Source organism: Penicillium canescens (assembly GCF_028828765.1).
Source record: "Penicillium canescens strain IBT 15451 chromosome Unknown utg000003l_segment0_segment0, whole genome shotgun sequence".
Classification (NCBI taxonomy): Eukaryota; Fungi; Ascomycota; class Eurotiomycetes; order Eurotiales; family Aspergillaceae; genus Penicillium; species Penicillium canescens.
In genome coordinates this window covers 3,108,912-3,132,705 of record NW_026703965.1, presented here as the reverse complement: position 1 = coordinate 3,132,705, position 23,794 = coordinate 3,108,912, and the positions used below count along the sequence as shown (strand labels likewise).

Below are 23,794 nucleotides of genomic sequence, written 5' to 3'. Positions count from 1 at the left end.
ATTCACTCTCTTTTCTCTTCAAGTTTCTTTCATTCTCTACCTGACATTGGTTCAATCTCAACCATCTTGACAATATGGCAAAAAGGAAACATGATTCAGTCCAATAGTGGATATTCGAACTGATAATCAACCAAAAGTGCAACAGGGTCTGTTGCGCATGTCTGGAAACATATGCATACGACTACCTCTGGTCGCTCACAACACAGGATCTTTTGCTATCGGGCTGGGTTAGCATCTCAAAGGCAATGGATCGAGCCGATAAGCTGTCTAAGCTATTTGCAAGTCACATGCTATGTGCATATGGCAGAAGCATGCATTGTAGCAACGTGAAATACCGACGATGGGGCGAGGAGCTGGTTGTGCACCCAGAATGTTTCAAATGGGGCTCTGTCTACACTGTGTTCGGGCAAATAAGATGGAGTTAGCCTACTGTCATGTTGAACATTAGCGCCAGTCATTAGCTCGATCAGCTTCATGTGGGTAGAGCCTTGCTAAAGCCCTTGCTCCCGAGGAAGTGTCGTGCTCTGAGTCGAAATTTGATATGACCGCACCACTCGAGCACAAAATGTACCCAAGCAAGGCTTCGTTTTACTATCTCATTTGATCATAACCCTAGTGGCCAAGCTACAGTGACCCAATTTCAAATTGCACCTTAGTCTATCACAAACATATGGAATAGCAGCACAGTAGAAGTATCATTCTAATCGACTTAATCATACATTAAAACCACGAGTCCCAGCCAGAAAGACGCCTTGACCAGGAAAAGAATTGCGCCATTTCATAACAAAAACCATGCCGAACCCCGACTATGTTCACCTCTTCATTTCCTTGCACCTACATCTCATCCAGGTACATCGCACTCCCCTTCAGATTGACCAATCCCTCGCCAGTAGATTGAGCCTGAATCTGCTGCGTCTGCTCTCTGGCCAAACGATCCGCAAGAACACCACGCTCACGCGTCCTCACATCCGCAGCACGAGCACCATCCGCTTGGTCATGGTGGAGATACTTGTAGATCTGATCCGTACCAGAAACGACACGTGAAACGAGGGTCTCGAACGCCTTTCCGGTGAGAGCGTCGACACGGCTCTTCAGGGCGGTCTCGGCACCAGCACGTAGACGCTTTGCATTTTCGTCCCGCTCGTTCTGCTCGTCGGCTAGCTTGCGCTTGCGTTCTTCGACCTTTTTCTGGTGCTCGTCTTTAGTGGCCAGGTACTTGAGGGAATGACCAAGTGTTTGCGGCGAAGCCGGGATGTAGTCCAGCGGCGGCGCGGAGAAGAAAAGCACGCGGCCCAGGTCATCGCAGTGGAATTGGTGGCGGATATCCTCTGGGATTGAGGCGTTGGCTGCATCGCTGAGGTGGAAGACTTCCACTGGGCGCGGTGCGTTGGGGTTATAGACTGCGGCCGGGGCCTGCATGCGGCCTGAGTGGTTGAATGGCGAGGGCTGGGCTGAGGCTACTGGGGGCTGCAATCCTTGGTAGCCTGCCGGTGTTTGGGGAGCGGCGAAGTTGCTTGGTCGCCGGGAGAGGGATGCCTGGTACATCTGGGCAGGGGTCATTTGACCCGCGAAGGCTGGGGAGGCACCTGGGACGGGTGACGTCTGGACGGCGATTGGGGCTGCGGGTGAGCGTGCTTGGAGTGCAGCTGCAGTATTTGGACTGCCCAGATTACCTCGTAGGCCCATAGATTGGCGGGGTGCGACTGTCATGGGTTGTGGAGGTGGTGGAGATGGAGTTGGTTCTGGTGGTGGGGATTCCTATTGAATGTTAGGTATGAGTTCGCTTTTTGTCAAGTGATTTTGTAGCTCAACTTACGTTCTCATCGCGGGGGCGCCGGTGAACGGCGCCAACGACAGGGGGTGCATTGTCTGTTCCCCACGTCGGTCGAGGGAGGTCGTCGGTTTCTTTTGCGTCGTCCTTCAGAAGATGCTTGATCGGACTGGGTACCTTTTTGATCTTGCGCGGAACATCAAAGAGGTCCATTTCATAGTCCTTTTCGCGCACCTCATCTGGTAGACAACTGGCCCATGTTTTGATCTTGTTCAGTTTATGCTTTTCCTCATTGTAGCGAGCCTCGCAGACATAGATTTCTTTGTCCGGTGCGAGATCTCTTGGGCGTCCACGGCTGTAACGAGTAAAGAACATCACGAAGCAACGGTCCACAATTTCATCAATTCGGTGGTCTCGGTATTGTCCGGTTTTGACCACCTCATTTGGATAGAAGTGTTTTTCGAAGTGATGGACGGTCTGCTCTGGACGGTAGTACCAGCATGCATTGATCCATTTCTCCCCTTCGGAATCCTGCCAGGTCCGGTAGATCTGCGCAACGATCGGCTTGGTCACGTCGTTTTGGTTCTGAATGTGAACCCAATCTCCAACCTTCCACAACTCACCGCGGTGGAGAATGCCATCGGGGAGAGGGAAGCGACCATCTTCCATCAAAAACTCGCTGTCGGGCTTCTTCTTTTCTTGCTCGGCCAATTTCCGTGATTCGTTCTGCAGGTCAACAGCATCCTTGAAGATCTCGCTGTCGGATTGATTGTATGTTTTGGCGTTTTCGAACATGAGATCAAGATCCCGCATGAAATGATCGACCGAGTTATACTTCTTGCGCTTGGATTTGCGCTTGATGATGTCGATAGCAATAGGATCCTTGATCTCCATGTAATAATCCGGATAAGTTGCCTTATCGGGGAGCCGTTCAAAGTGGGTAATCTTCAAGTGGCCACCAGCACCCTTGAATTTGCGGATTCCTTTGAGAATGGTCTTGATCCTAGTCTCCATGGGAGTATCCACGCGTGGAGGGCGGCCTCGTTTCTTGCGCAGGTCTGGCTCCGGTTTCTGAACCATTCCGCGCTTGAATCCAGGCTTGGGACCGGGCTTCTTCCTTCTTCGGCCCTCATCCTCAGAACCCTCCATCTCAACCTCGTCATCGTCCTCGTCTTCTTCTACTTCCTCCTCCTCCTCCTCTTCGTCCTCATCGGGCAGAGGATCGGCCTCGGGGATTTCTCCTAGATCGGGAAGTTCTGCCTCATCGGCAGAGATCACACCTTGGGCAGCTAGCTTCCTGAACTCGGACGCAAAAACATCCTAATGCTGTCAGTTTGCCAGTCAGTCGATCACTTTCCTTGGGTTTATCTTACCCTAATAACCAGCGCATCCTCGTAAGCTTGCGATCGAGGTCTGTTATAGGTTTGCGCATTGTGTGGGATCTAGAGACTGTCAGTCAACGAACCGGAGATCTGGGCGCAATAGACGTACCAAAGCACAGTCGCGGACGAATTCCGAAAAATGTTTGTATTCCCGCTTGTTGATGCGGGCTTTCAAGATGCTGAGGGCCATTGGCTCCTTAATGATATCGTAGTAGTCCGGAACAAAGCGCTTGTTGACACTGCGATGGAACAATCGCGACGGATCATGGCCACTTCAACAATGTCAGACAAAAGTTCCACACAGCTCTATCAAGACAACTTACTCGTCTTCCCGATAGTTATAAATCGCCATGACCACATCCATCATCGACTTCCATAGTTCTCGGGTGATTACACCGTCATCCTCGATGGAGTTGACGGGCTCCTCGCGCGGGGGATGCGACTCTTGCTCGGAAGTCTCCATGCCGCTGGGAACGAGCGCGTTTCCACGCAAATCACAGGCTTGTGCGTTGCAATAATCGGGTGAGCGCTCAGCTAGAAAATTGCCTAAGTTGGATCGTAGGGGGAGTCGGAGAATGTTTTACGAGCGCGTGAAGCTACTGCTGAGTCAGCAGAATTGACGTTACATACGGTAATCTCATTTCATGACGAGTTCGAGCTCTGCGAATCGCTTCACTTCGACAAGGTATTCTGCATTCATGGCCATGTCTCTCCAGGATAGTATTGCCTTATATGGCTGCTATTATATATATCAACTCTGATCCTTTACATTCCTTGAAGCTGATTCTTTTGGCTTCATTGTATTCCGTATGCTAAAACCGACCTGTTTGCGGATTTCAGATCTCAAGAATTCTTCAGACCTGGACAAAGATTCCTTGAGCTCGTGAGCACCTCAGCAACAAAGGGACTTTTGCTTGTTCTTTGCTTGCATCGCATTCCGACAGCTACCCCACACGGCATCGTCATATCTATCGGTGGGACGCCCACATCACCGCCCTAGCTTCTTTTCGCCTCTGCAACTCTTCTATCTCATATATTTCATCTATTGCATCATGAGGATCCGAGTGCGCGGGCCATCAGGCCAGTCAACTGTCACTCTAGACGACACTGCAACCATCAAAGATCTCCGAGACCAAATTGCGGAGAAGACTGGTCTAACTGCCTTTGATGTGAAATATGGATACCCTCTCCAGCCGCTCGAGCTAGGCAGTTTTCAACCAGGCCAGCCTATCTCAGAAACAGGGGTCAAACTGAATGGGGAGTCACTTATCGTCGCTCCTAAAGAGGGATCCAAACCTCCTAGCGAAGCAACGAAGGACCCAACGGCCACCCTGTCGCAACTGTCCACCTCGTCGCAAAAACCACAAACCAATAACGCCGACGACCCCCCAGAGATCGCTTCGCCGGAACATGCAGGAACCTTTGTTCTCCGCGTCATGCCGGACGACAACTCATGCCTTTTCCGAGCAGTCGGCGCGGCAGTCATGGGCGATATGGACACAATGGTCGAGCTTAGATCGATCATCGCAGGCGCCATCCAATCAAACCCAACAGAATATACAGCAGCGATTTTAGGCAAGAAGCCGAACGAATATTGCCAGTGGATCCAGAACGAGGATTCTTGGGGTGGTGCCATCGAGCTTAAGATTCTGAGTGAATACTTTAACATCGAGATCTGCTCGATTGACGTACAGACTCTCAACATGTTCCAGTTTAACGAAGGAGCACCTACGCGGTGTATCGTCGTCTATTCAGGAATTCATTACGACGTCCTCGCCCTGTCACCCTCCCACCCGCCATACACTCGTGCCAACCCCTTGGCTGATGGTGATACAAAGATTTTTGAGGCTGTCGACCCTGTTGTTTTGGAAAAAGCCAAGGAACTATGCAAGGTTCTTCAGGGCAAACATTACTATACCGACACTTCTGGATTCACAGTGCGCTGCAACGTCTGTGGTGGTACATTTACTGGCGAGAGAGGTGCCACCAAGCATGCGGCGGAGACGGGGCATTATGATTTTGGAGAAGCAGGCTAAGCAGTTAGAATAGATGATAATGCATTTTGCAGCGATTATAATCTGCTTGGTATGAATAGCGTATGGCATCAAATCGATATCACATATCGTACATAAATCGGGTCTCATAGCATAGCGACCTCGTCTGCTTCATCTTCCCCTTCGTCTTCCTCTGCCGAGTCTGCACTCTCTTCAGGGTTACCGCCCCATTCGACATCATGATGGACGGGATTTGTGAAGAATTCATGCTGCAAGGCATCTGCGGCACTGAGGCGCTTGGACGGGTCCAGCTCCATCAGGCCAGACAATAGACGTGTTGCCTGTTCCTCGCTTTCTGTCAAGTCCTCCACACAGCTTGACCATTTCACCAGCTTCTCCCAGCTGTAGCCTTTCTCGCCGATGGTGGGGATGTTTGTTTCGAAAATTTGTCCGTGCATCGCTGCTGCGGTCTTCATGCGCCGAGTACCAAAGATGCTAGACATTTCAATCATCGCATCAATGTCGTCTGCAGAGTTAAAGAAGGGGAATCGACGTCCCAGCAATGTCAAAAGGATGACACCAACGGACCACATGTCGATCTTTGTGGTTTGTGAAGTGCATTTGAAGAGAACCTCTGGGGCTCGGAAGCCTCGAGTGCCAGCACGATTTGCTCGTCTCGATGGCCGTGAATCGTTCTTGGGGTAGCCGGCGGACAATCCCGCCGATGGGGGATTCTTGGAGTAGTAACTGGAAAGTATCCGGCTCCGGCGGATATAGCTTTGATGAGTACAGAGACACGGGCTAGTGTATTCCGAACCTTGGCGCTATTGAAACTGTCAGCACGCAAGTCATAGTATAGAAGATGGAAGTCATACCTCTGCAAGTCCGAAATCAACCAAGACGCCTTCTTTCAGGTCTGGGTTGTAGAGGAAGTTGCTGACATAAAAGTCAGTATGCAGGCAAAATTAAAGTAAGAACAATGAACTTACGTTGGTTTGATATCGCGGTGTAGAATATCATGTTCGTGAACCGAGTTCAATGCAGTCATAAGAGATCGCAGATAGTGGCGCATGTCTGCTACCATGAATGTTCGGTACTGAATGCGAAAGTCCGTATGTGGGAAGTAGGGTAGCACGGCAACGACTTGATCTTGGTATCGGAAAGCAGTGATCAGCGGGCAAACAGACCCGCAGCCTCGGAGATCATGTAGCAACTCCAGCTCGTTTTGGATTCGCAGCGGGCTGCTCGTCACATAGATCTTCTTCAAGGCAACGAATCGTGCCTTTTTCCGCCCGCTCGAGTCACCCTGTACTCGTCTTCGTTTAGACGGAGGGCTGTCGTATGTGTCTTGCTGTGCTTTGTCAAAGATATCCCAGTCATTTTGGTAGTGATCGTAGTGTAGGTCTTCTGCCTTGTACACGGTGGAAAATGTACCTATAGTTTGTCCGTCAGTAAACAGACAAACAAGCCATAAGATAAAATCATACCCTCTCCAATCCTGTTTACTAGACGAAACCTGTCCGAGATCCCTGGAAAGGTATCCTCGAGCTTTCTCATGTCCTCTCGAACGGATTCGTCCACTTCTTCTTCAAATTCGCTCTCCTCTTGAGGCGCAGCGCCCTGGGAAACCGAATCATCCTCTTCTGCTAGTGTGTACTGGGGCTTCAATGCATGTGGTTCCTGAAAAGAGCTGCTGCGTTGCAACTCAAAAACGCCTGGGGCGGCGTGGAGGGCCGACATAGCTTGATAGAGCCCCGGAGAGCAAGTATAAGAGGGTTTGGTCGCTCTTTGGTTCGGAAAGGTCTTAAAGGGTCGAGGATGTGGTCTTGGGCGTCGCGTGTCTATGTTTGGTGCTTGGAAAGGTTCTTTGAAGTTTGATTGTTTTCTGATGTCAATTGCCAAAATAATCCAAACGCGGTAGGTATACAGGCAAAACGCGCGGTGACAGTACCGAGAGCCCTTGGGGCTGGCAGATCGATGGATACAAGGCGGTAAGGAGGGGAAGCTGCAGCGTTAGCGGTAAACTATGACGAGTTACATAAGATTATGTAAGAATCGGCCCTTTTTGGCAAAAGCCAAACAATCGGCGTTATCAACAAGTTTCCTCCCCGCTTTGATCTCTTTGCAACAACAACAACCATGGAGGACAGGATTCAGTTCGACATCAACGACTCGCTCAAGTATTACTTGAGTGACCCAGCGACACTCCCCACCCCGGATGCAGACCCGGAACTGCTGGATTGCGAATCGGATCCCGAGTCAATTTCGCCCGCGCTGGTTGACAATGTTTTGAACCCGATTGTGGACGCGGTAGCGGAGAACCCTGAAGGATTAACGAGATCATCCATATTTGACTCCCTACAATTTTTGCTAAAGTGCGCCCCGGTCCCTTCCCAACTTACCCATGGAGGCTTTCGCCCGTCAGGAATCGACTCTGACGAACCTTTTCACACTTGCAGATATTCCACGGCCCTTCCCACGAAATCCTTGAGCAAACTTCTAGATTTGGTCGTTTCTGGCCTCTCCGTCGAGGCCGACATCATCCATGGAGACTTGGAGTCAGACGAACAGGATGCCATCCAGGCCCACAAGCAGCTGCTGGAAATGTACGGATTCCTTTTGCAGTGGGCCCTTTCTGCTGTTGAGGTAAAGGCAGCAGAAAAACCAACCGAGGCAGCTCCTGTGCGACGAGGAGGACCCAAGTCCAAGAAATCGGCCAAGGACGGACAATGGGACTGGACACCGCAGATCCAAATATCCATGGAGACCATGTGCAAGGTGATGAAGCTCAAACTCGGACGCATTTTCCTGACGACTTCGGATCGGGATACCTTTATTAATCTCTTCACGCGAACCATCTATCTGGTTCTCGAGAGTGAGCAGCGGGTGAAGAGCATGGCTATTCGCATGCACGCCTTCAAGGTCCTGTGTATTGCAGTGAAGCACCACGGTCATGCATTTGGTAGGCTTTTCGGACCCGTCCCAGCGCGACTATATTAACGTTGGTATAGGTGCCCAAACGTCGATTGTGCAAAGTTTGACCTACTTTGAACACTTGTCTGAGCCTATGGCCGAGTTTCTGCATATTCTGGCAGAACAATACGACTACCCGCAGCTCTCCGATGAAATTTTGAAGTAATGTCATTCGCCGTTCTGTCTTGTCTCGCACTGACGTTCTTTAGGGAACTTGGAAACAAGGAATTCAATTCTAATGACACAAGAGGGCCCAAGTCTGTTTCGTCATTTATCATCAAGCTGTCTGAGCTTGCCCCCAGATTAATCATCAAGCAAATGACACTTTTGGCAAAGCAGCTTGATAGTGAGGTAACTATGGCCAATAAGAAGATATGTTGTTCTTTCACTCACGAACACAGGCATACACACTCCGCTGTGCAGTCATCGAGGTTTGTGGAAACCTCATTGCTGATCTTAGCCGACAAGAAGAACCCAGCGACAACTACAAAACCCAGATCAACGCCTTTTTCGATGTACTGGAAGAGCGTTTCCTCGATATCAACCCTTACTGCCGCTGCCGTGCGATCCAGGTATTTATGCGAATTTGTGATCTTGAGCAAAAGTTCCCCAAGAGACGACAGTCCGCGGCCCAGCTGGCGGCTCGAAGCTTGGAGGACAAGAGCAGTAACGTCCGACGTAATGCAATTAAACTCTTGTCCAAGCTTGTCTCCACGCACCCATTCAGTGTGATGCACGGCGGGCAGCTTTCATACAAGGAGTGGAATGAGAGACTCGACGCAGTTGACGCCGAGCTGAATTCTCTTCGCCCTGCGGAGACCCCTGGCTTTGACGCAGGTGATATGACGCAGGTCGACCCTGAGCTGCTTGACGATGCTACACAGCTGCCAGACGACTCACCCTCGAAAGCACCCCGGATGACTGAAGAAGAAAAGGCTGTGGCTATTCAAAAGGCCCAAGAACAGGCTGCAACTTCTGAGCTGTTGACACGGCTCCAGCTGACCAGAAAATATTACAATGAGGCCATCCGCTTCATTGAAGTACTTCACTCGGCGTCTACCATTGTCTCGCAATTGTTATCTTCGCGGAACAAGAGCGAGGTTATCGAAGCCATGGACTTTTTTGTCGTTCTTGATGCGTACAAGATTGAAACGGCCCGTGGTGGAATTCGTCGCATGCTGCGTCTGATCTGGACCAAGGGCAACAGTGACGAAGGAAAGGGTGTCCAAACACATCTGATTGACTGCTACAAAGGTCTTTTCTTTGATGCGCCAGGCTCTTTCAGTCCCAACGACGCCGCCAATTATATTGCTCGCAACATGATCAGTCTGACATTTGGTGCGACACCTGCAGAACTGACTTGTCTCGAACAACTGCTCAGCACCATGATGAAGGCTGGGAATATATCAGAGGCAGTCATTGCCAAGCTATGGCAGGTTTATGGCATCCAGAAAAAGGAGATCTCGCGGACTCAGCGCCGGGGTTCGATTATAGTGCTCGGCATGCTAGCTCTAGCAGACCCCGAAGTTGTGGTCAAGGAGATCGAAGCCATGCTGCGTATTGGCTTGAGTGGTCATGGCAAGTCTGACCTCGTGCTCGCCAAGTATACTTGTATCGCTCTGCGACGCATGATTCCTGGGCGACAAGCCAAGTCAAAGGAAGTTGGAGTTACCAAACTTCCCAGTGACCACTCCGTGTTGATCAAGCTTGCTGCCATGCTCGAGATTGAGACAAACAGCAAGGAATGGTATGGAGTAGCAGAGCATGCGCTCAATGCGATCTACACTCTCTCCAAGCACCCGGATGTGCTCTGCTCAGACATTCTTCGACGGAAAACAATCTTCGTCTTCCAGCCACACCTTCAACAGCGCCCACCTTCTTCCCATGCCTCTGCTGCTGATGGCGAAGAGGAGCGTCCTGGAACCGCATCAACCGAGGGACAGGGCTCCAAACCCAAGCCAGCCTCCGCAGCACTTTCGCAATTGCTGTACGTTGTTGGTCACATCGCAATTAAGCAGATTGTTCATCTTGAACTTTGCGAACTCGACTTTAAGCGTCGTAAGGTTGAACAGGAGAAGAAGAAGGCTGCCTCCGCCCCTCAAAAGGAAGACAATGCCGACGAGGACGAGCTTGATCTCATCGGTGGAACTACCGAAGATGATTTCCAGGATGCTATGGCCCACATCCGAGAACGTGAACTTCTTTACGGAGAGAACTCTCTTCTGGCCAAGTTTGGTCCCCTTGTAACAGAGATTTTGGCCAACAACAATGCCTATCCGGATCGTGATCTGCAAGCCTCAGCGACTCTGTGCCTGGCCAAGCTCATGTGCGTTTCTGCCGAGTACTGCGAGAAGAACTTACCACTTCTTATCACGATCATGGAACGGTCCGAGGACCCGATTGTGCGTAGCAACGCTGTGATTGCCCTCGGTGACATGGCCGTCTGCTTCAACCATCTGATCGACGAGAACACCGACTTCCTCTACCGTCGCTTGAATGACGATGACGATTCTGTCAAGCGGACATGTCTCATGACTCTCACCTTCCTCATTCTGGCTGGTCAAGTCAAGGTCAAGGGACAGTTGGGTGAAATGGCCAAGTGTCTGGAGGATGACGACAAGAAGATTGCGGATCTGGCTCGCATGTTCTTCACCGAACTTGCAACCAAGGACAATGCAGTCTACAATCACTTTGTCGACATGTTCAGTCTGTTAAGTGCAGAGCGCAACCTAGAAGAGGCCTCTCTGCGCCGCATTGTCAAATTCTTGATCGGCTTTGTCGAAAAGGTACGATCATGCTTCATTGACCTATTAACGGAATTGACTAATATTTTTCAGGAAAAACACGCTCGCCAGCTGGCCGACAAATTGGCTGCTCGACTTCCTCGGTGCGAGACAGAACGCCAATGGAACGATGTCGCCTACGCCCTGTCTCTTTTACCGCACAAGAACGAGGAGATCACCAAGACCGTCAGTACCGGGTTCAAGGTTGTCGGTGCGGCAGCCTAATCAGAGGCAGCTTATGTATTGATGTAATTGATGATTTGGGTCTGGTTTGTAAATTCTGGCGTTGTCGGTTAGGTCTTGGAGGGGTTAAAGCAATGCATAATTTTCATATGATTCTTCCCAATGAAAACACGTACCTTGACTACATTCTATAAGCCGGATTATCCCACCGAGGCTCTGCTATATTCATTCTGGAGGCATAAGGTGCAGGATATGCAATAACTTCATTGCAATACTAATCAACAGCTCCATCGGCCATGTACTCCGATGGAGCAGCTGCCAAAAAAGAGTTCTAAAGGGTGAAAGATGCGCAAGATCTAAGTATGTGATGAGAAAGTAACAGAGACCAGACATAAACACAGAAGAAAAAGAGAAACAGACGCCGAGTGTGTGATGGTCGCATGCCAGATACGCCACGTTTGTGAACTGCACAAGCCGAGGAAGGGGAAAGGAGATATTAAACTGATCTATGCGCCCCTCACTGTACTTTCTGTCAAGGTATACTCGCCAGACCGAATCCCCTGCAAGACCTTCTGTCCCTCCTCTGTTAACTCGGGCTTGCCAAGCGGTGTCACGGCGCCAGTGAAGAAACGCGGGCTCCACTCGGTGCCCTTCTCCTTGCGCTCTGCTGCGCGTTCACGTTGCCGTTCCTCGATATCTTGTTTCAACTTGGTGGCCTGGCCGAACTGTTTGTCCACGATGGCGTTTGTGACATCGCCCCAGAACTTTAGAGACTCATTAGACAGCTGTTCTTCTGCTGGGGGGATGTTCTTCGGGACGGGAAAGAGAGGAGCAATGTCGATGAGCAGAGACGGCTCCTTGGTGCCTGCCGGGGTAAAGTATATCTTGCCGTGCCAAGACCCGGTGATGCGAGCGATGACATCGCTCTCTGGCACGTCCTTGATTCTTGTTACGGTGTCCTTGTCCTTGTTGTAGCGGAAGATCACGCCTTCCAACTTGTTTTGTGATCGGCCAATCCATCCTTCTTCCATGTACTGAAGGATCGCCTTCATGCCTGTCTTTGGGCAGGTGATGTAGCATGTGTCGGCGACTGTGATAGCCAGCGCGCCTCGTAGGATTCCTCCGAGGTGGGCGTCTGGGTGAGTCAACTGGTATTCCTCGTTGTCTCTCTTCTCGATGTTGACGAAGATTCCAAGGTTATGTTGGCCGGGGCTCACGCGAATGCTGGTGCCTGTGAACTTGGCACTGATTTGGTCGAATCCGCGCGCGGTGACTCCCCGCTCGGGGCAGTCAATGTAGAAGGCCGAGACTGGGGGGTGGTGAGAGGTCTGTTCGGTGAGGTAGCACACTTTGACTTTGTCGTCGCCATCGTGGACGCCCGAAGAGCCGTTAGAGCTGATTCCGGGGAGGTTTTGTTCTTCGGGGATGTTGTCATTGACATCCCAGCTGCACTAGAGGGGGTCAGCGAAAAACCAACAGAATACCTGTAGAGTAACTCACTCGGAAGAATTCACCCAAGGTGGAATTGTATGGCTTGCACGGTTTCCCCTTGATGTATTTCTGGAACCAAGTCAACGATATATCCGGCCAACCGACGCAGGGAACTATACCAGATCCTTTGTGAACCAAAACCTCAACACTTCCAACATACGGCCTAACTCATCATCCGACTTGCCAATGCTGTAGCTCTTGGGTCAGCACATGAGCGTCTGCCAAATATGGGTGTTGCTGACCTCGCAAAGGTCTCCGGTCGGTCTAAGTAATGCCAGTATTCTTCGCCACCAACCCGTTAGCCTCCAACTCCACAAATGCTAGCACAGCAATGACCTACCGAGATTCGGTCTCGGCTCCAGCAGTTGCGCCGGCAGTGAAAAGCGAACCGAGGCGATATCTGCCACACCCACGAACCTAATAGCCAGCATGTTAGCGCCTAGAAACGGCGGTGCGGGGCGACCCAAGAGACATACTTCCGGAGAATAGAGAGGAAAGTCTTGAGCTTGGAGGAGTCATCTGGGGCCTTTTCAGGCACAGCAGCGGTCGACATGGTGATTTAACGTGTGCAATAAAGATATGTTGAGGAGAGAAGCTGGACTGTTGAGTAGAAGATGTGGCGAACCGGTCGCCAGTAGGGGGGTTGAGAGGGGGTTCTCGGGCCTTGCGTGCCGAAACAAGGACGAGGAGTGTCGCTAGAGTCGCAAATTGCTCACGGTCAATCTCAATATGGTCAAAGGCAGAGAAAAGAAAGGAGGTAAGGGAGCTTAGAACTCGATAACAGTCGAGGCGGTGACGTGTGAACTATTTTTTGCCCAGTGGGGTTAGAGGGTGCGGTGTACGAGTCCTCTATGGAGAATATGTTTTATTCTTTGTTCTTTATTGTCTAAGTCCAAGTCTATATTTGTATACTTTCGACACTGGCCTGTCGAGTTATGTGTCTTAGACTACGTCACCGGGACGGGTCAAATGATAAGGCGCGGATCTACATGTACGCTGCACTCAGACTGGAGATCAAAGAAAGTCACTTGAATTGAAATAATTGGAGTAAAGGGGTATCATCGGCCAATCAGTTGGCCACGAGGGCGGTTTGTAGCTCCTGCAGCTTCTGCTTCCGCGCCAAGAGCCGAAGCCACGTTCGCACCGCCGGACTGTAGTCAAACCGCCGTCTAGTTGCGTACTCATCATCTGTTCTGTGTGCCTGCTGTTCTTCCCGAATGCGTGCTCGTAGTTCCTTCTGGCTCTTGCTAAGCTCCTGCTGATACTGCTGTAACTGTGCCACCGAACACGATTGGTATTGCAGGACCGTCTCAGGGACCTCCGCCGCATCGATACCTTCTCTTGTCAGGCACAAGGATGGCTCAGGACCGAGGATCATTTCATTCCAGGCGACTTCAATGCCGGGAGGCGGCAGGGACATAGCGCGCTGGCTGAGAATCTCCAGGCTTCGCACGTTGATGGCCAAGGACTTGATGAGGTCTGGTAGAGGGTCACGCACGAGTCCGAGGATCGAAAATTCAATCTGGTCCTCTTCGTATGCGGTCATTCGGGTAAGAAGATTGGGCCGGACCAATTCTAACCAGTTGTCCTCTGAACATTCGCCTATCAACTGGTGTTAGCAGGGTCATCCTGACATATTTCGCTTCCAACATACCAAGTGCTTGAGGCTGTCGCTCGAGACCATCAAACTTCCACAGTTGACCCATAACAGGCATGAAGGCAATAAAATGGAAGGTCGCATCGTCATGATCATCATCATCCTGATCCTTAGAGCGATGCTTTTTGGCCGTAGCTTCGATCTTGAGTTGTAGATCTGAATTGAGAATATCCATTTTCCTAACAAGGTCAGACCGGAACAAAGAAAAATCTAGAATATTGGCATACCGGGCGAATGAGTTATGGATTCTCTTGACAAATTCGAAGTTATTGATGGCATCTCCACGCAGAGCTGGGGTAAAAGGCATCGTGAATTCCTTGAAAGACTGCAAATTGTCTCCTAGATCAATACCTGGGATATTGTTCACAATGTTGAGTAGTGCCACGCTGGCACAGGCGTTATTTGCGGTCTGTCCCGTTAGTAAAAACACCATTTAAATAGTATCAAGGGCCTTACCTGGTTGGCAAACCAGATTCCCTCAGGGCAACTAGCTTCTTGTTTGCCGTGGTCATCCTCACGCCAACGAAACAAAAAGATCAAGCCGTAAACAGGTTTGCTATACATCTATTAGCGATTGAGTCTGGGACAAACTGGGTTGGGTTCATACTTGAGAAAGGCCATCATCTCCTCGTCAAGAGAGACCACTTCTTGGACCTGGACACCCTGGACGCCAAATTCACGCAGCATGACATTGAACAGAGCCTGGAATATCCGTTATTCTGTACATATATGTCAATGCTGAGGGATCATACCGGCTCTGACTCTACCTCGCAGAATCCATTCCAGCTGTCTTTGTCCAGGGCAGAAGCAGCCTGGCAGATGTCGTCGCTTTCGTCTTCCGGATCTGTCAGTCGGCGCCGCTTAATACGTGGACCCATGGCTCTTTAGATGGAAGATATGAAGTCGCTTTGCGATGGGTGGCAATAATTGAACTGGGTGAAGAAGCTAATGTGCAATGATGGAGTAGCTGGGCATCAAGTGAAAATAAAGACACCGCAATTACATATGACAGAACTAAAGATAAAATGAGGTCAAAGTACAATAGACAATAGACAAGAGATGTACAGTATGGGAGAATGTCGTCTAGTGGACCGAGCTTCCCCCGACGCGCTTCCCGCGTCTCCACCAAACTTCACTTTTTTGTTTCCCTTCATTCTCCAACTTTACAGCTATAGGCGCATCCTATACCACAGCCCCTCAACCTGCTCTAGAAGGTCTTTGCAGCTGACCCGGATCCTCCTTTGGGTTCTATCTTTTTCTCTCCTCGAAAGGCCTAGCTCTGGCAACCACAGCATGCCATGAACGGCACACCCCTCCTCGCGTCTGCCTTTCCCCAGACGCCTACAACAAACCCAGGAGACTCAGGAGTAAGGAGGAAGCTCTTTACTCCTTCACGATCGCAATCGCGGGGGACCCGTACAAGGTCGCCGACCAAATCACCGTTGAAATCCGCCTCCAAAGCACCCAGACCGGCTCCGATCTCAAACATCAATGCGCCGCTGATTCCCGAGAGTACAGTCGATGCACCCACCCAACGACTCTATGTGGTCGGCTTTTACTTCGCCCTGCATGCGTGGCGATTGTATGAATCGTGGACGGAATCCGATGGCGAGCCCACGGGGCTCCTCGTGAAATGGACGTTGGTTGATTTGGTCTTCTTGTTCGGCTTGCAGGCTCTGCGCATACCTTGGCTAGAGTGGACTTTCCCGACTACACTTGCCCTTTTCCTGCTTCATGTCGTGGGCAATGCCTTTCTGATGTTCCGGATTCCAATCCCATGGGGTGCATGGATTTCCGGACTGGTCAAGGTGGCCTATGATCGCGAACTGTCCATCTCTGAGCGTAAGGTCAAGCCAGGGGATATCATTCACAATGCGTCTTTGATCCTCGGAAAGCAAATCGTCCATATTCTGCCAGAGGGGTGAGTTTTTACCTGGCGTTAGCTATTGAGCGACATGCTAACTGATTCAGATCCGCCGTTCTTAACCCGGACCATGATGCTCTTTGCCTCGACTCGTTGAAATCCATTATCGACCTCCCAATCCGTGTCAACCAGACCGACCCGATCATGATTGAAATGTTGCGCATGGACCTTCACACCGGCGAGAATGAAACCATTACCATTCCGACAAAGCAGCTGAAGAACATCAAACGTCAGGCGGAGAAAAAGCATACTCCCGGGCAGTCCCACCGGGATCTGCAGATTCCTATCCGCAAGACTGGAATCTACCGTCTTCAACGGGTGGTGGACGAGTCTCAGCTCGATGTCCATACCAGAACTGTCGATGCGTTGGTGGTTTCCTGCCCGCGCGCTTTCGTCAAAAATTCGCACCTTGACAAGTGCAAGGGAGAATTGTCCAACTTCGCCCTGGAGGTGGAAGGCACACCTCCATTGAAGATCAAATACAGTCGCCAGGTCAACAATCACGATCGTGGATTCTCGGTTCTCAACATCCAACCAGATAATCTGCGCTCCCCGCTACTGAACCAGAGGACTACTGGTCCATTGTTCAGTATCAACCAACCCGATGTCTCATGGGCCCAGAGCCAAAAGATTGAGGTCCCGCTAAATGAGTCATTGAATGTCGGCGGAGAATGGTTTTATACCATCGAGGAAGTTCATGATGCTGCTGGCAATGTCGCCAACTATTCTACAATCTTCGAAGAATCGGATCGGCCATCTGCAAAGTCGCAATCCCAGTGGTACCAATTCTCTGTTCATGAACGTCCGCGTTTGTCGTTCGAGGACTGCAACGCCCAGAATCCATTGCGGGTCGCCAAAGGCAAAAGCGTTCGATTCCCACTCCAATTCCATCCTTCTGGAAATGGATACTACGATGATGGACCTTTCTCCGTTGCCTATTCTTACACCGGCGACGAGCAAGAAACAGAGGATACCAAATCTCTCTCTCAAATGACTATCGACCGAGTTCATCAGATCAAGGAGCCTGGGGTGTATTCTCTGGCATCGGTTTCCACACAGTTCTGTCCTGGAGAGATTTTGGAGCCTTCATCCTGCCATCTGCAAAACCCGCCTGAGCCTGAGGTTGCAGTAAAGGCCGAGAAGATCTTTGACCGCTGCGCCAACAATGCCATTGGGTTACTGGTTGATATCGATCTTACTGGATCTCCACCATTCACTCTCCGATACAGCATTGAGAGCTCCAAGGGTGCAACGCAAACCAAATCTCAAAAGATCGACAGTGTGCGCACACAGCTCGATTTGACCCCGTCGGAAGCCGGATTTTACAGGTATTATTTCCTGGATATCGAAGACTCTGTCTATTCGCCGCGGTCTCTCAGGGACAAGACACCTATACTTGAGCAGGACGTCAAACCACCAGCCTCGGCCCATTTCATGGGAACTGCCGGAGTGCGCCGGGCCTGCTTTGGGGAGCAAGTTGCTGTGGATGTATCTTTCCTTGGAGAGGCACCCTGGGCCCTCCAATATGAGGTCTTCCACAACGGCAAGAAACAGAAACTCACACTGGATTCTGACGTTGATACGGCCACTATCAGAACCGATAAACTGGTTAGCGGGGGCGAGTACACCATGTCATTGACCAGTGTCAAGGACAAGTCTGGCTGCAAACGAACCCTAAAAGAAAGCATCAAGATTCAAGCTCGGTCCCAGCCACCACACGTGTCTTTCGGTGAGATCGACAAGAAGAGAACTGTATCGGCCTTGCAAAACTCCAAGATTGATATCCCAGTGCGACTCAAGGGTGAACGGCCTTGGACTATCAGTTACAAGAATGTCGACCTGCAACAAGAACCCATTCAGCAAATTCTTTGGGAAGAGAACAGCATCTTGAAAGTGGATAAGCAAGGTCTCTATGAGATCACTGGAGTCATGGACAGCGGCTGCCCGGGTACCGTGGATCAGGCTGCCAACGAGTTCGAAATCTCGTGGATCCCCCGACCTCAAATCATTGCAGTAGACGGTTCTCCCGTCGCTGCTGCGAAGGAGGTCGCCAAATCTGAGGTCTGCCAAGGTGACGATGATAGCATGGAGCTTCGGCTGTCGGGCAACCCTCCGTATAATCTTCAATACGAGCAGCGACGCAAGACAGATCGTGGCATGTCTTCGGCCAAACCCAGAGCCCTGAAGTCTGCTCTTCATGCCACTTCAATGGAGATGGATACGTCAGAGCCTGGTCAATACAGCTACAAGTTCACGCAAGTTGGGGACAATCTTTACGACCATGACTCTCGGAGCGCCCCGCTGGTTGTGACGCAAAAAGTGAACCCGCTGCCCTCCGCCAAGTTTGACTCCCCTGGCCACATCTATGGCTTCTGCAAGGAAGATGTCAGCGGCGAGGAATCTATCCCCATTACGCTGGAAGGTGTCCCGCCGTTCTCCCTGGAGATCACCATCAAGCACCACTCCAACGCCAGACCCGAGATTGTCACCATCCCCAAGATCAACACCAACCGTCATAACCTGCTCATTCCTCGTCGTCACCTCGATCTGGGCCAACATGTCGTCAGTATCCACAAGGTTCGCGACTCTCGAGGATGCCAAAAGACCACCGAGTTAGACTCTTCATCGGTGCGGGTTGCCGTTTCCGACGTCCCCACCATCATCCCGCTTGAGTCCAAGGTCGACTACTGTGTCGGCGAGCGGCTTTCGTTCTCGCTGTCAGGACACGCTCCATTCGACGTTTTCTACAGCTTCGACGGCGCCCAGCGCAAGGCTTCTTCTGCCAACACCAACTTCCGCCGTATTGCCGAACGCCCTGGTGAATTCACCATCACTGCGGTCAGTGATGGTGCCAGTGGCAAGTGTCGGGCTCACAAGGACATCACCAAGGTTATCCACCCGATGCCCAGCGTGAGGATCAGTAAAGGCAAGACAACCATCGTGGACATTCACGAGGGTGGAGAAGCCGAGCTTCACTTTGAGTTCTGGGGTACACCACCATTTGAGTTCACGTAAGTCATTCCTCTCCAGACTTCTTCATTCCAATTTACTGACAACCAGCAGGTACATCCGAAGTTCCAACGCTGCCAAGGGAAAGAAGTCCGAGGTTCTTGATATCAAGCATGACATCTCCTACGAAAATATCAAGACCATCAAGACCTCCGACGAGGGTACATACGAAGTGATCGCGATCAAGGACAAGTTTTGCTCATTCTCCTCCCAAACGACGCCATCCGGCAAGTCAAAATGATGTGATTAATGTGGTGTAATGCTGGTGCTCCCTTTTATGATTCGTTTTGTTATTTATGGTCTTTTTCTTTCCTCTTAACTCTTTTCTCCGACTTGTTTGCATTGCAGCGGCGCTAGCACTGTCTTCCATCTCAGATATCTACAACCTGTTTTCTGTTTAAGAACTAATGAGACTGTCGTCTGCTCATCTTGGGTGGGTCTTTCTTTAGAAATGAGGCTACGGTGTTGGTGTTGGTTCCGTATAGAGGCATGGGATAAGGATTGAATGGAGTCACTCTGGATGATATTCTGTTCTAGTTTTGTATTGTCACCATAGCTCGTGGATCTACTGTTATATGACCCTGACATGCAGATGTCTCCTTTCCCAGATGTAGTATATCAAAGTCGGGAACAAGAACAGGTTGTCCTGGGCCTGGCAAGGACCGCACTCTCTTCTTTTGTGGGCTGCCTCGACTTTTTTGTCTCTTGGTCGATGTTCTGACCTTGTGGTGTGTTGAAGCGGATTGTAGGTGGTTGTCGAACTGCGGACAATGTGACAGGACACTTGTTCGTGAGGTTCGAGGTTAATGAAAGCAGACGTGTATCAAGCTCCCGAGGAATGTGTAGGCAAGAGTCAAAGGGAGTAAGTGAGGCTGAAGCACGTACATGCAGGTTTGTACAGAGGCGAGGGTTGAATAGCCTCACCCGGGCATCTATTCGCCCATTCGCACCACAGAACAAGACGATAGACATCCCAAACTAGAGAGAGAAAGAGATAAATGCGAATATGTCCGTATTGAATGGCGTCTTGAAGCGTACGGCATCGAGTGCTGGCAAAAATACAGATATTTCCCGATTGGGACGGGCAGGTGCTGGGTATAAATACTCTCACTTCCCCCAACTTCTTCCTTCTTTTCCTCTCTTCCACATCTCCCATTCCTTCCACTCTTACCATCCCGCCTGGGTTCTGAGTATCCGGGATGAGGGATGTCTCTGTGGGCGTTGGCTTTGTGGGCGTTGGCTTTGTGGGCGTTGGCTTTGTGGGCGTTGGCTTTGTGGGCGTTGGCTTTGTGGGCGTTGGCTCTGTGGGCAGTGTTTCATGAATGGGAACAGGCACCAGATTACTCAGTATGGAGGTGCTTGTTGTTGGCTGCTAAGTTCTGCTGTTGGCATGCACTGGGGTGGTGTCGAGGGTTCTCGGCCACCAGGAGGACTTGGTGAAATTGCGTTCGCCATCTTCTTTTCTTGTTGTCAAGACATGCATGTTCTACGGTTCAGGAGGGCATCTGATGGAATGAGTTCAGATCCTTACGCTTTCTGCTTCGGACTTGTCCAGGCAGTCTACGCCACGGGCCGGGGGCACGGATGACTCTCGAGAGTAGCTTCCTCTTGGGTCCTCTTCGTGTTTTCTTTCTCTTCCTCCATGAGTGGGCACTGGGGTCGTGGGCACTCCCCTGGTCAGGAAGTGCTCACTTTGTCATTTGACAGTTGTGGGGGTAGGGCATGGGCGCGGGCGAGTCTGCATTCATGCAAGTTTGCATTTTTTGAGGCTAAGTCGGCAGAGGTCAACCTGCACAATCAACAACATTCTCAGTCACTGAGATCACGGTGGCTGAGGAATACTCAGGTCTGCAGCTAAGTGTTGGTTCTACTTGAAGGCAAAGATCCTGCAACTCCATTCTCTTGGGGGGTAGGCCTTCAACTCTAACCCCGGAATCCTCATGGTCTCTCAATCATGTCAATAGGTTCCATGACCTTGTTTTTCACGTCTGTCAGATAGCGAAGAAAGAGAGTTCAGACACTTGCTTTCTTGCACGGCATGTTCTATGCAGAGGCAGAAATCGAGGGTCGGGAGGGTCTGAAAGGGTCTCAGGACTGGCCTCTTGAGCCCTTTCACGATCCTTTTCTCTTTCCACCCAGTATGGGCACCCGGTACCCGGTGCCCATACGGACTCTCACTGGGGATCTGGACACTGCGAAAGCACACGCGGGTCAGGATGGATACAGTCACAGATGTGGTGCGCTACTCTGTGACTCCTTCCTTGAATTCCGGTTGCAGCTATCAGCCTCTGAGAAGACTTGTCTTTTCTTAGGACGCGGCAATTACTGTTGAAGACACGAAACTGTTGCTTGGACTCTTCCGAGACAGGGCGCCAGTTGGGATTACAGTTCTGGCACGAAAGTGATCCAATAAGAGTTGCGACTTGAGGGCTTTTACTTGGCTCTGTGATGACCAATAGCAAGGGACATTGTCTGGACTTCGGTTCAGCAAGCAAATTGCTTCCTGGATATAAATCTGAGAGTACTACCAAGACAAAGCTTCTTGATCTTGTCTTTTTCTGTTGGCCTTTCCTGTTCACATCTCCCGTTCAGCTTTTTCGTTCACCTTTCCTGGTCTTCTCCTTCTTGTTGTGTCTCTCCATGTACCTGTTTTAAGTAGGAAAGGAGTTTCTATATGCATGGCAAAGTATAATGTCACATCGTTATGTTTTGAATTCATACCATGCTCCTACCACATACACTCTCCAAGAATAAACAATATACAATCCACCTTCTACAAATACCAGAAGTAAGAAAGACAGACAACTACACCATCATCATTTATAGCGACATCTACAACTCAACCTGCACAGCCACCATCCGCTCAGACATAAAGCCAGTAACGAAAAGCCAAGCCCTCTTAACCCCATCGCCGTTCATCTCAACAGGAACAAGAACAGCAGCACTAGCCGTCCGAATCCTAGTCCCATCATCCTCAAACAAAAGCCTCTTCTCCCACCCAGCCCCAACCCCAGATCCAGAAGGGCGAGCATACCAAACCTGCACGGGATCAATCCCATCAGGATCCTTAGCAGTAACTGGTAACCGAATCCCTCTCGAAATACCCGCAATAACAACCCCACTCACATCATCATCACTAGTAGCATACGGATCAACATAGTAACTGGGATTATCAGTGACAATATTAAAAGTAACAGATTCCGAAATCGAGAGTGAGTGGTTGGAGATGGAAATGTCAGGGTTCGGTGTTGCGATGTATAATTCACCACCGACAGCACTGGAGATTATCATTTCGTTGGTTGTGCGGCCGTGAGCGAGGCCGTTGTTGTTCCATAGGCCAGTCAATGCAACCGAGGCTTGGATTTCTGTGTCCTTGGTGTTGGTTGGGAGTTGGACGTGGATGATACTAGACCATTTCGCACTAGGCCATACATCCTCAATATGGCGCATTGCGCCCTCACGGTAGAAATGATCGTTGGTCACGTAGAAAGACTCCGGAGATTCGGCGTAGATATCGTTGGGTGTTTCGATGAGCGGGTGGTTGATTGAGCGAATATGTTGGACAGTCTTAGAGCCCAGGATATGGTGGAAGAGTTCGACCTGGGAGCGGGCTTTGTGTGTGCCCTCTGGGATCTCTGAGTCTGATGTTGCATTGAAGTAGGCTGGGTTGGGCAGGTGGTTCACAGCGAAGATGTAGACTGCATCTTCATGCTGTTGGTCTTTGATGACGTCAATTCCGTGGGTGATGAAGGGACCTTTGAAGTTTGTAAATGCCAGGCGGGTTGATTTCATTGTCTTGGTTGGTTGTTAGATTGGTTTCTTTATATAGAAGAAGGGGGTATGCGTGGAGTGTGAAGCAGATCAGAAAGAGGGAATATTGTAGTGCCCACCTTTGGATCAACAAGATGAATAGATCCACTAGTAGTAGACGGCACCAAATTCCCCAACGGCGGGAACCAGCTAAAGCGCGGATTTTTGTAATCTTCACAAGCAGTGAAGAGCAAGTTCGCAGGTCGGTAGTGGTGGACATCCTCGCAATGGATTGTATCCTCGATATAGACTGGGCCCTGGCCCTCACCCAGGACCGTCGGATTGGGAGTGAGGAAGACACCTCCAATGCGAATGATATGAGATATTGGGCCAGACAGGAAGGCGACCAGGGCGACGAAGATGCCCAGACTTAAGGTGCTGAGTAGACCCATGTTGTATGTTGGAGACAATCAATTGGATCAATTGACTAGACTGGGATTTAATGAGAGGGAAAGAAGAAAATGAGGGTCGGTCTTGGAGACCTCGGAGACCCTGTCATTACTAATTGGACCTCGGGATTATATTAATACCTTGTGGGGAGGAAGAATAGAGAAAGGATCATCATATGGGGGGAGCACAGTGGGGGTGAGCTTCGGAGTATAAAAGGAATTGATTGCACCGAGAAGCTAGAAAATAGAGCAATTGAATTTGGGCAACTAACTTATCCTATGGCAATGGACATGTTTTTGGGGTGTTTGCTTAGTTTCCAAAGGCCAAAAACATCATTAATTGCTAGTCATGAGTGGAGTGACTAGGTGCAAGTCCGAAAAAAGAAAGATATAATAAAAAAAAGATGATTGCACTTGTGCAAATTCCC

General features: G+C 50.3%; 8 protein-coding genes across 8 annotated transcripts; 3 read left to right on the top strand and 5 right to left on the bottom strand.

The window, feature by feature from the left end:
- Positions 1–703: 703 nt before the first annotated feature.
- Positions 704–3,704, bottom strand: N7446_004642 (putative RSC complex subunit (RSC1)). Its single transcript, XM_058513391.1, has 5 exons — positions 3,477–3,704; positions 3,263–3,425; positions 3,145–3,213; positions 1,817–3,091; positions 704–1,758 (listed from the first exon to the last, which is right to left on the bottom strand). Exons 1-5 carry the CDS (start codon positions 3,614–3,616, stop codon positions 835–837), a joined length of 2,571 nt encoding a protein of 856 aa, XP_058374720.1. The 5' UTR covers positions 3,617–3,704; the 3' UTR covers positions 704–834.
- A 501-nt stretch (positions 3,705–4,205) lies between these two features.
- Positions 4,206–5,189, top strand: N7446_004641 (ubiquitin-specific protease OTU1; the record flags this gene model as incomplete). The annotated part of the gene is made up of 1 exon (XM_058513390.1): positions 4,206–5,189. One exon carries the CDS (start codon positions 4,206–4,208, stop codon positions 5,187–5,189), a length of 984 nt encoding a protein of 327 aa, XP_058374719.1.
- A 104-nt stretch (positions 5,190–5,293) lies between these two features.
- Positions 5,294–6,887, bottom strand: N7446_004640 (serine/threonine protein kinase CDC7; the record flags this gene model as incomplete). The annotated part of the gene is made up of 4 exons (XM_058513389.1): positions 5,294–5,971; positions 6,023–6,083; positions 6,137–6,581; positions 6,635–6,887. The coding sequence occupies 4 exons, from the start codon at positions 6,885–6,887 to the stop codon at positions 5,294–5,296; spliced, it is 1,437 nt and encodes a 478-aa protein (XP_058374718.1).
- A 399-nt stretch (positions 6,888–7,286) lies between these two features.
- Positions 7,287–11,128, top strand: N7446_004639 (condensin subunit YCS4; the record flags this gene model as incomplete). Its single annotated transcript, XM_058513388.1, has 6 exons — positions 7,287–7,522; positions 7,607–8,109; positions 8,159–8,282; positions 8,330–8,471; positions 8,522–10,906; positions 10,958–11,128. The coding sequence occupies 6 exons, from the start codon at positions 7,287–7,289 to the stop codon at positions 11,126–11,128; spliced, it is 3,561 nt and encodes a 1,186-aa protein (XP_058374717.1).
- Positions 11,129–11,331: 203 nt separating this feature from the next.
- N7446_004638 (putative oxysterol binding protein (Orp8)) lies at positions 11,332–13,231 on the bottom strand. The gene is made up of 6 exons (XM_058513387.1): positions 13,054–13,231; positions 12,918–12,994; positions 12,820–12,859; positions 12,697–12,766; positions 12,587–12,646; positions 11,332–12,537 (listed from the first exon to the last, which is right to left on the bottom strand). The coding sequence occupies exons 1-6, from the start codon at positions 13,128–13,130 to the stop codon at positions 11,593–11,595; spliced, it is 1,269 nt and encodes a 422-aa protein (XP_058374716.1). The 5' UTR covers positions 13,131–13,231; the 3' UTR covers positions 11,332–11,592.
- Positions 13,232–13,646: 415 nt separating this feature from the next.
- Positions 13,647–15,112, bottom strand: N7446_004637 (ubiquitin C-terminal hydrolase 37; the record flags this gene model as incomplete). Its single annotated transcript, XM_058513386.1, has 6 exons — positions 13,647–14,179; positions 14,232–14,413; positions 14,462–14,643; positions 14,691–14,790; positions 14,842–14,936; positions 14,987–15,112. The coding sequence occupies 6 exons, from the start codon at positions 15,110–15,112 to the stop codon at positions 13,647–13,649; spliced, it is 1,218 nt and encodes a 405-aa protein (XP_058374715.1).
- A 259-nt stretch (positions 15,113–15,371) lies between these two features.
- Positions 15,372–19,689, top strand: N7446_004636 (uncharacterized protein). Its single transcript, XM_058513385.1, has 3 exons — positions 15,372–16,155; positions 16,206–19,169; positions 19,222–19,689. The coding sequence occupies exons 1-3, from the start codon at positions 15,533–15,535 to the stop codon at positions 19,406–19,408; spliced, it is 3,774 nt and encodes a 1,257-aa protein (XP_058374714.1). The 5' UTR covers positions 15,372–15,532; the 3' UTR covers positions 19,409–19,689.
- A 2,310-nt stretch (positions 19,690–21,999) lies between these two features.
- On the bottom strand, positions 22,000–23,369 carry N7446_004635 (serum paraoxonase/arylesterase family protein; the record flags this gene model as incomplete). The annotated part of the gene is made up of 2 exons (XM_058513384.1): positions 22,000–22,962; positions 23,058–23,369. 2 exons carry the CDS (start codon positions 23,367–23,369, stop codon positions 22,000–22,002), a joined length of 1,275 nt encoding a protein of 424 aa, XP_058374713.1.
- Positions 23,370–23,794: the final 425 nt, after the last annotated feature.

Bases quoted from the DNA above. Each gene is read 5' to 3' on its own strand.
- N7446_004642 (XM_058513391.1), bottom strand. From the start codon at position 3,616: ATGGAGACTTCCGAGCAAGAGTCGCATCCCCCGCGCGAGGAGCCCGTC. The intron at 3,214-3,262 runs GTACGTCTATTG...GACAGTCTCTAG, and splicing joins TCGTCCGCGACTGTGCTTTG to ATCCCACACAATGCGCAAAC. The intron at 1,759-1,816 runs GTAAGTTGAGCT...AACATTCAATAG, and splicing joins GGCGCCCCCGCGATGAGAAC to GAATCCCCACCACCAGAACC.
- N7446_004638 (XM_058513387.1), bottom strand. From the start codon at position 13,130: ATGTCGACCGCTGCTGTGCCTGAAAAGGCCCCAGATGACTCCTCCAAG. The intron at 12,647-12,696 runs GTATAGTTCCCT...ACTTGGTTCCAG, and splicing joins TTTGGTTCACAAAGGATCTG to AAATACATCAAGGGGAAACC. The intron at 12,538-12,586 runs GTGAGTTACTCT...GACCCCCTCTAG, and splicing joins CCTTGGGTGAATTCTTCCGA to TGCAGCTGGGATGTCAATGA.
- N7446_004636 (XM_058513385.1), top strand. From the start codon at position 15,533: ATGAACGGCACACCCCTCCTCGCGTCTGCCTTTCCCCAGACGCCTACA. The intron at 16,156-16,205 runs GTGAGTTTTTAC...TAACTGATTCAG, and splicing joins GTCCATATTCTGCCAGAGGG to ATCCGCCGTTCTTAACCCGG. The intron at 19,170-19,221 runs GTAAGTCATTCC...GACAACCAGCAG, and splicing joins ACACCACCATTTGAGTTCAC to GTACATCCGAAGTTCCAACG.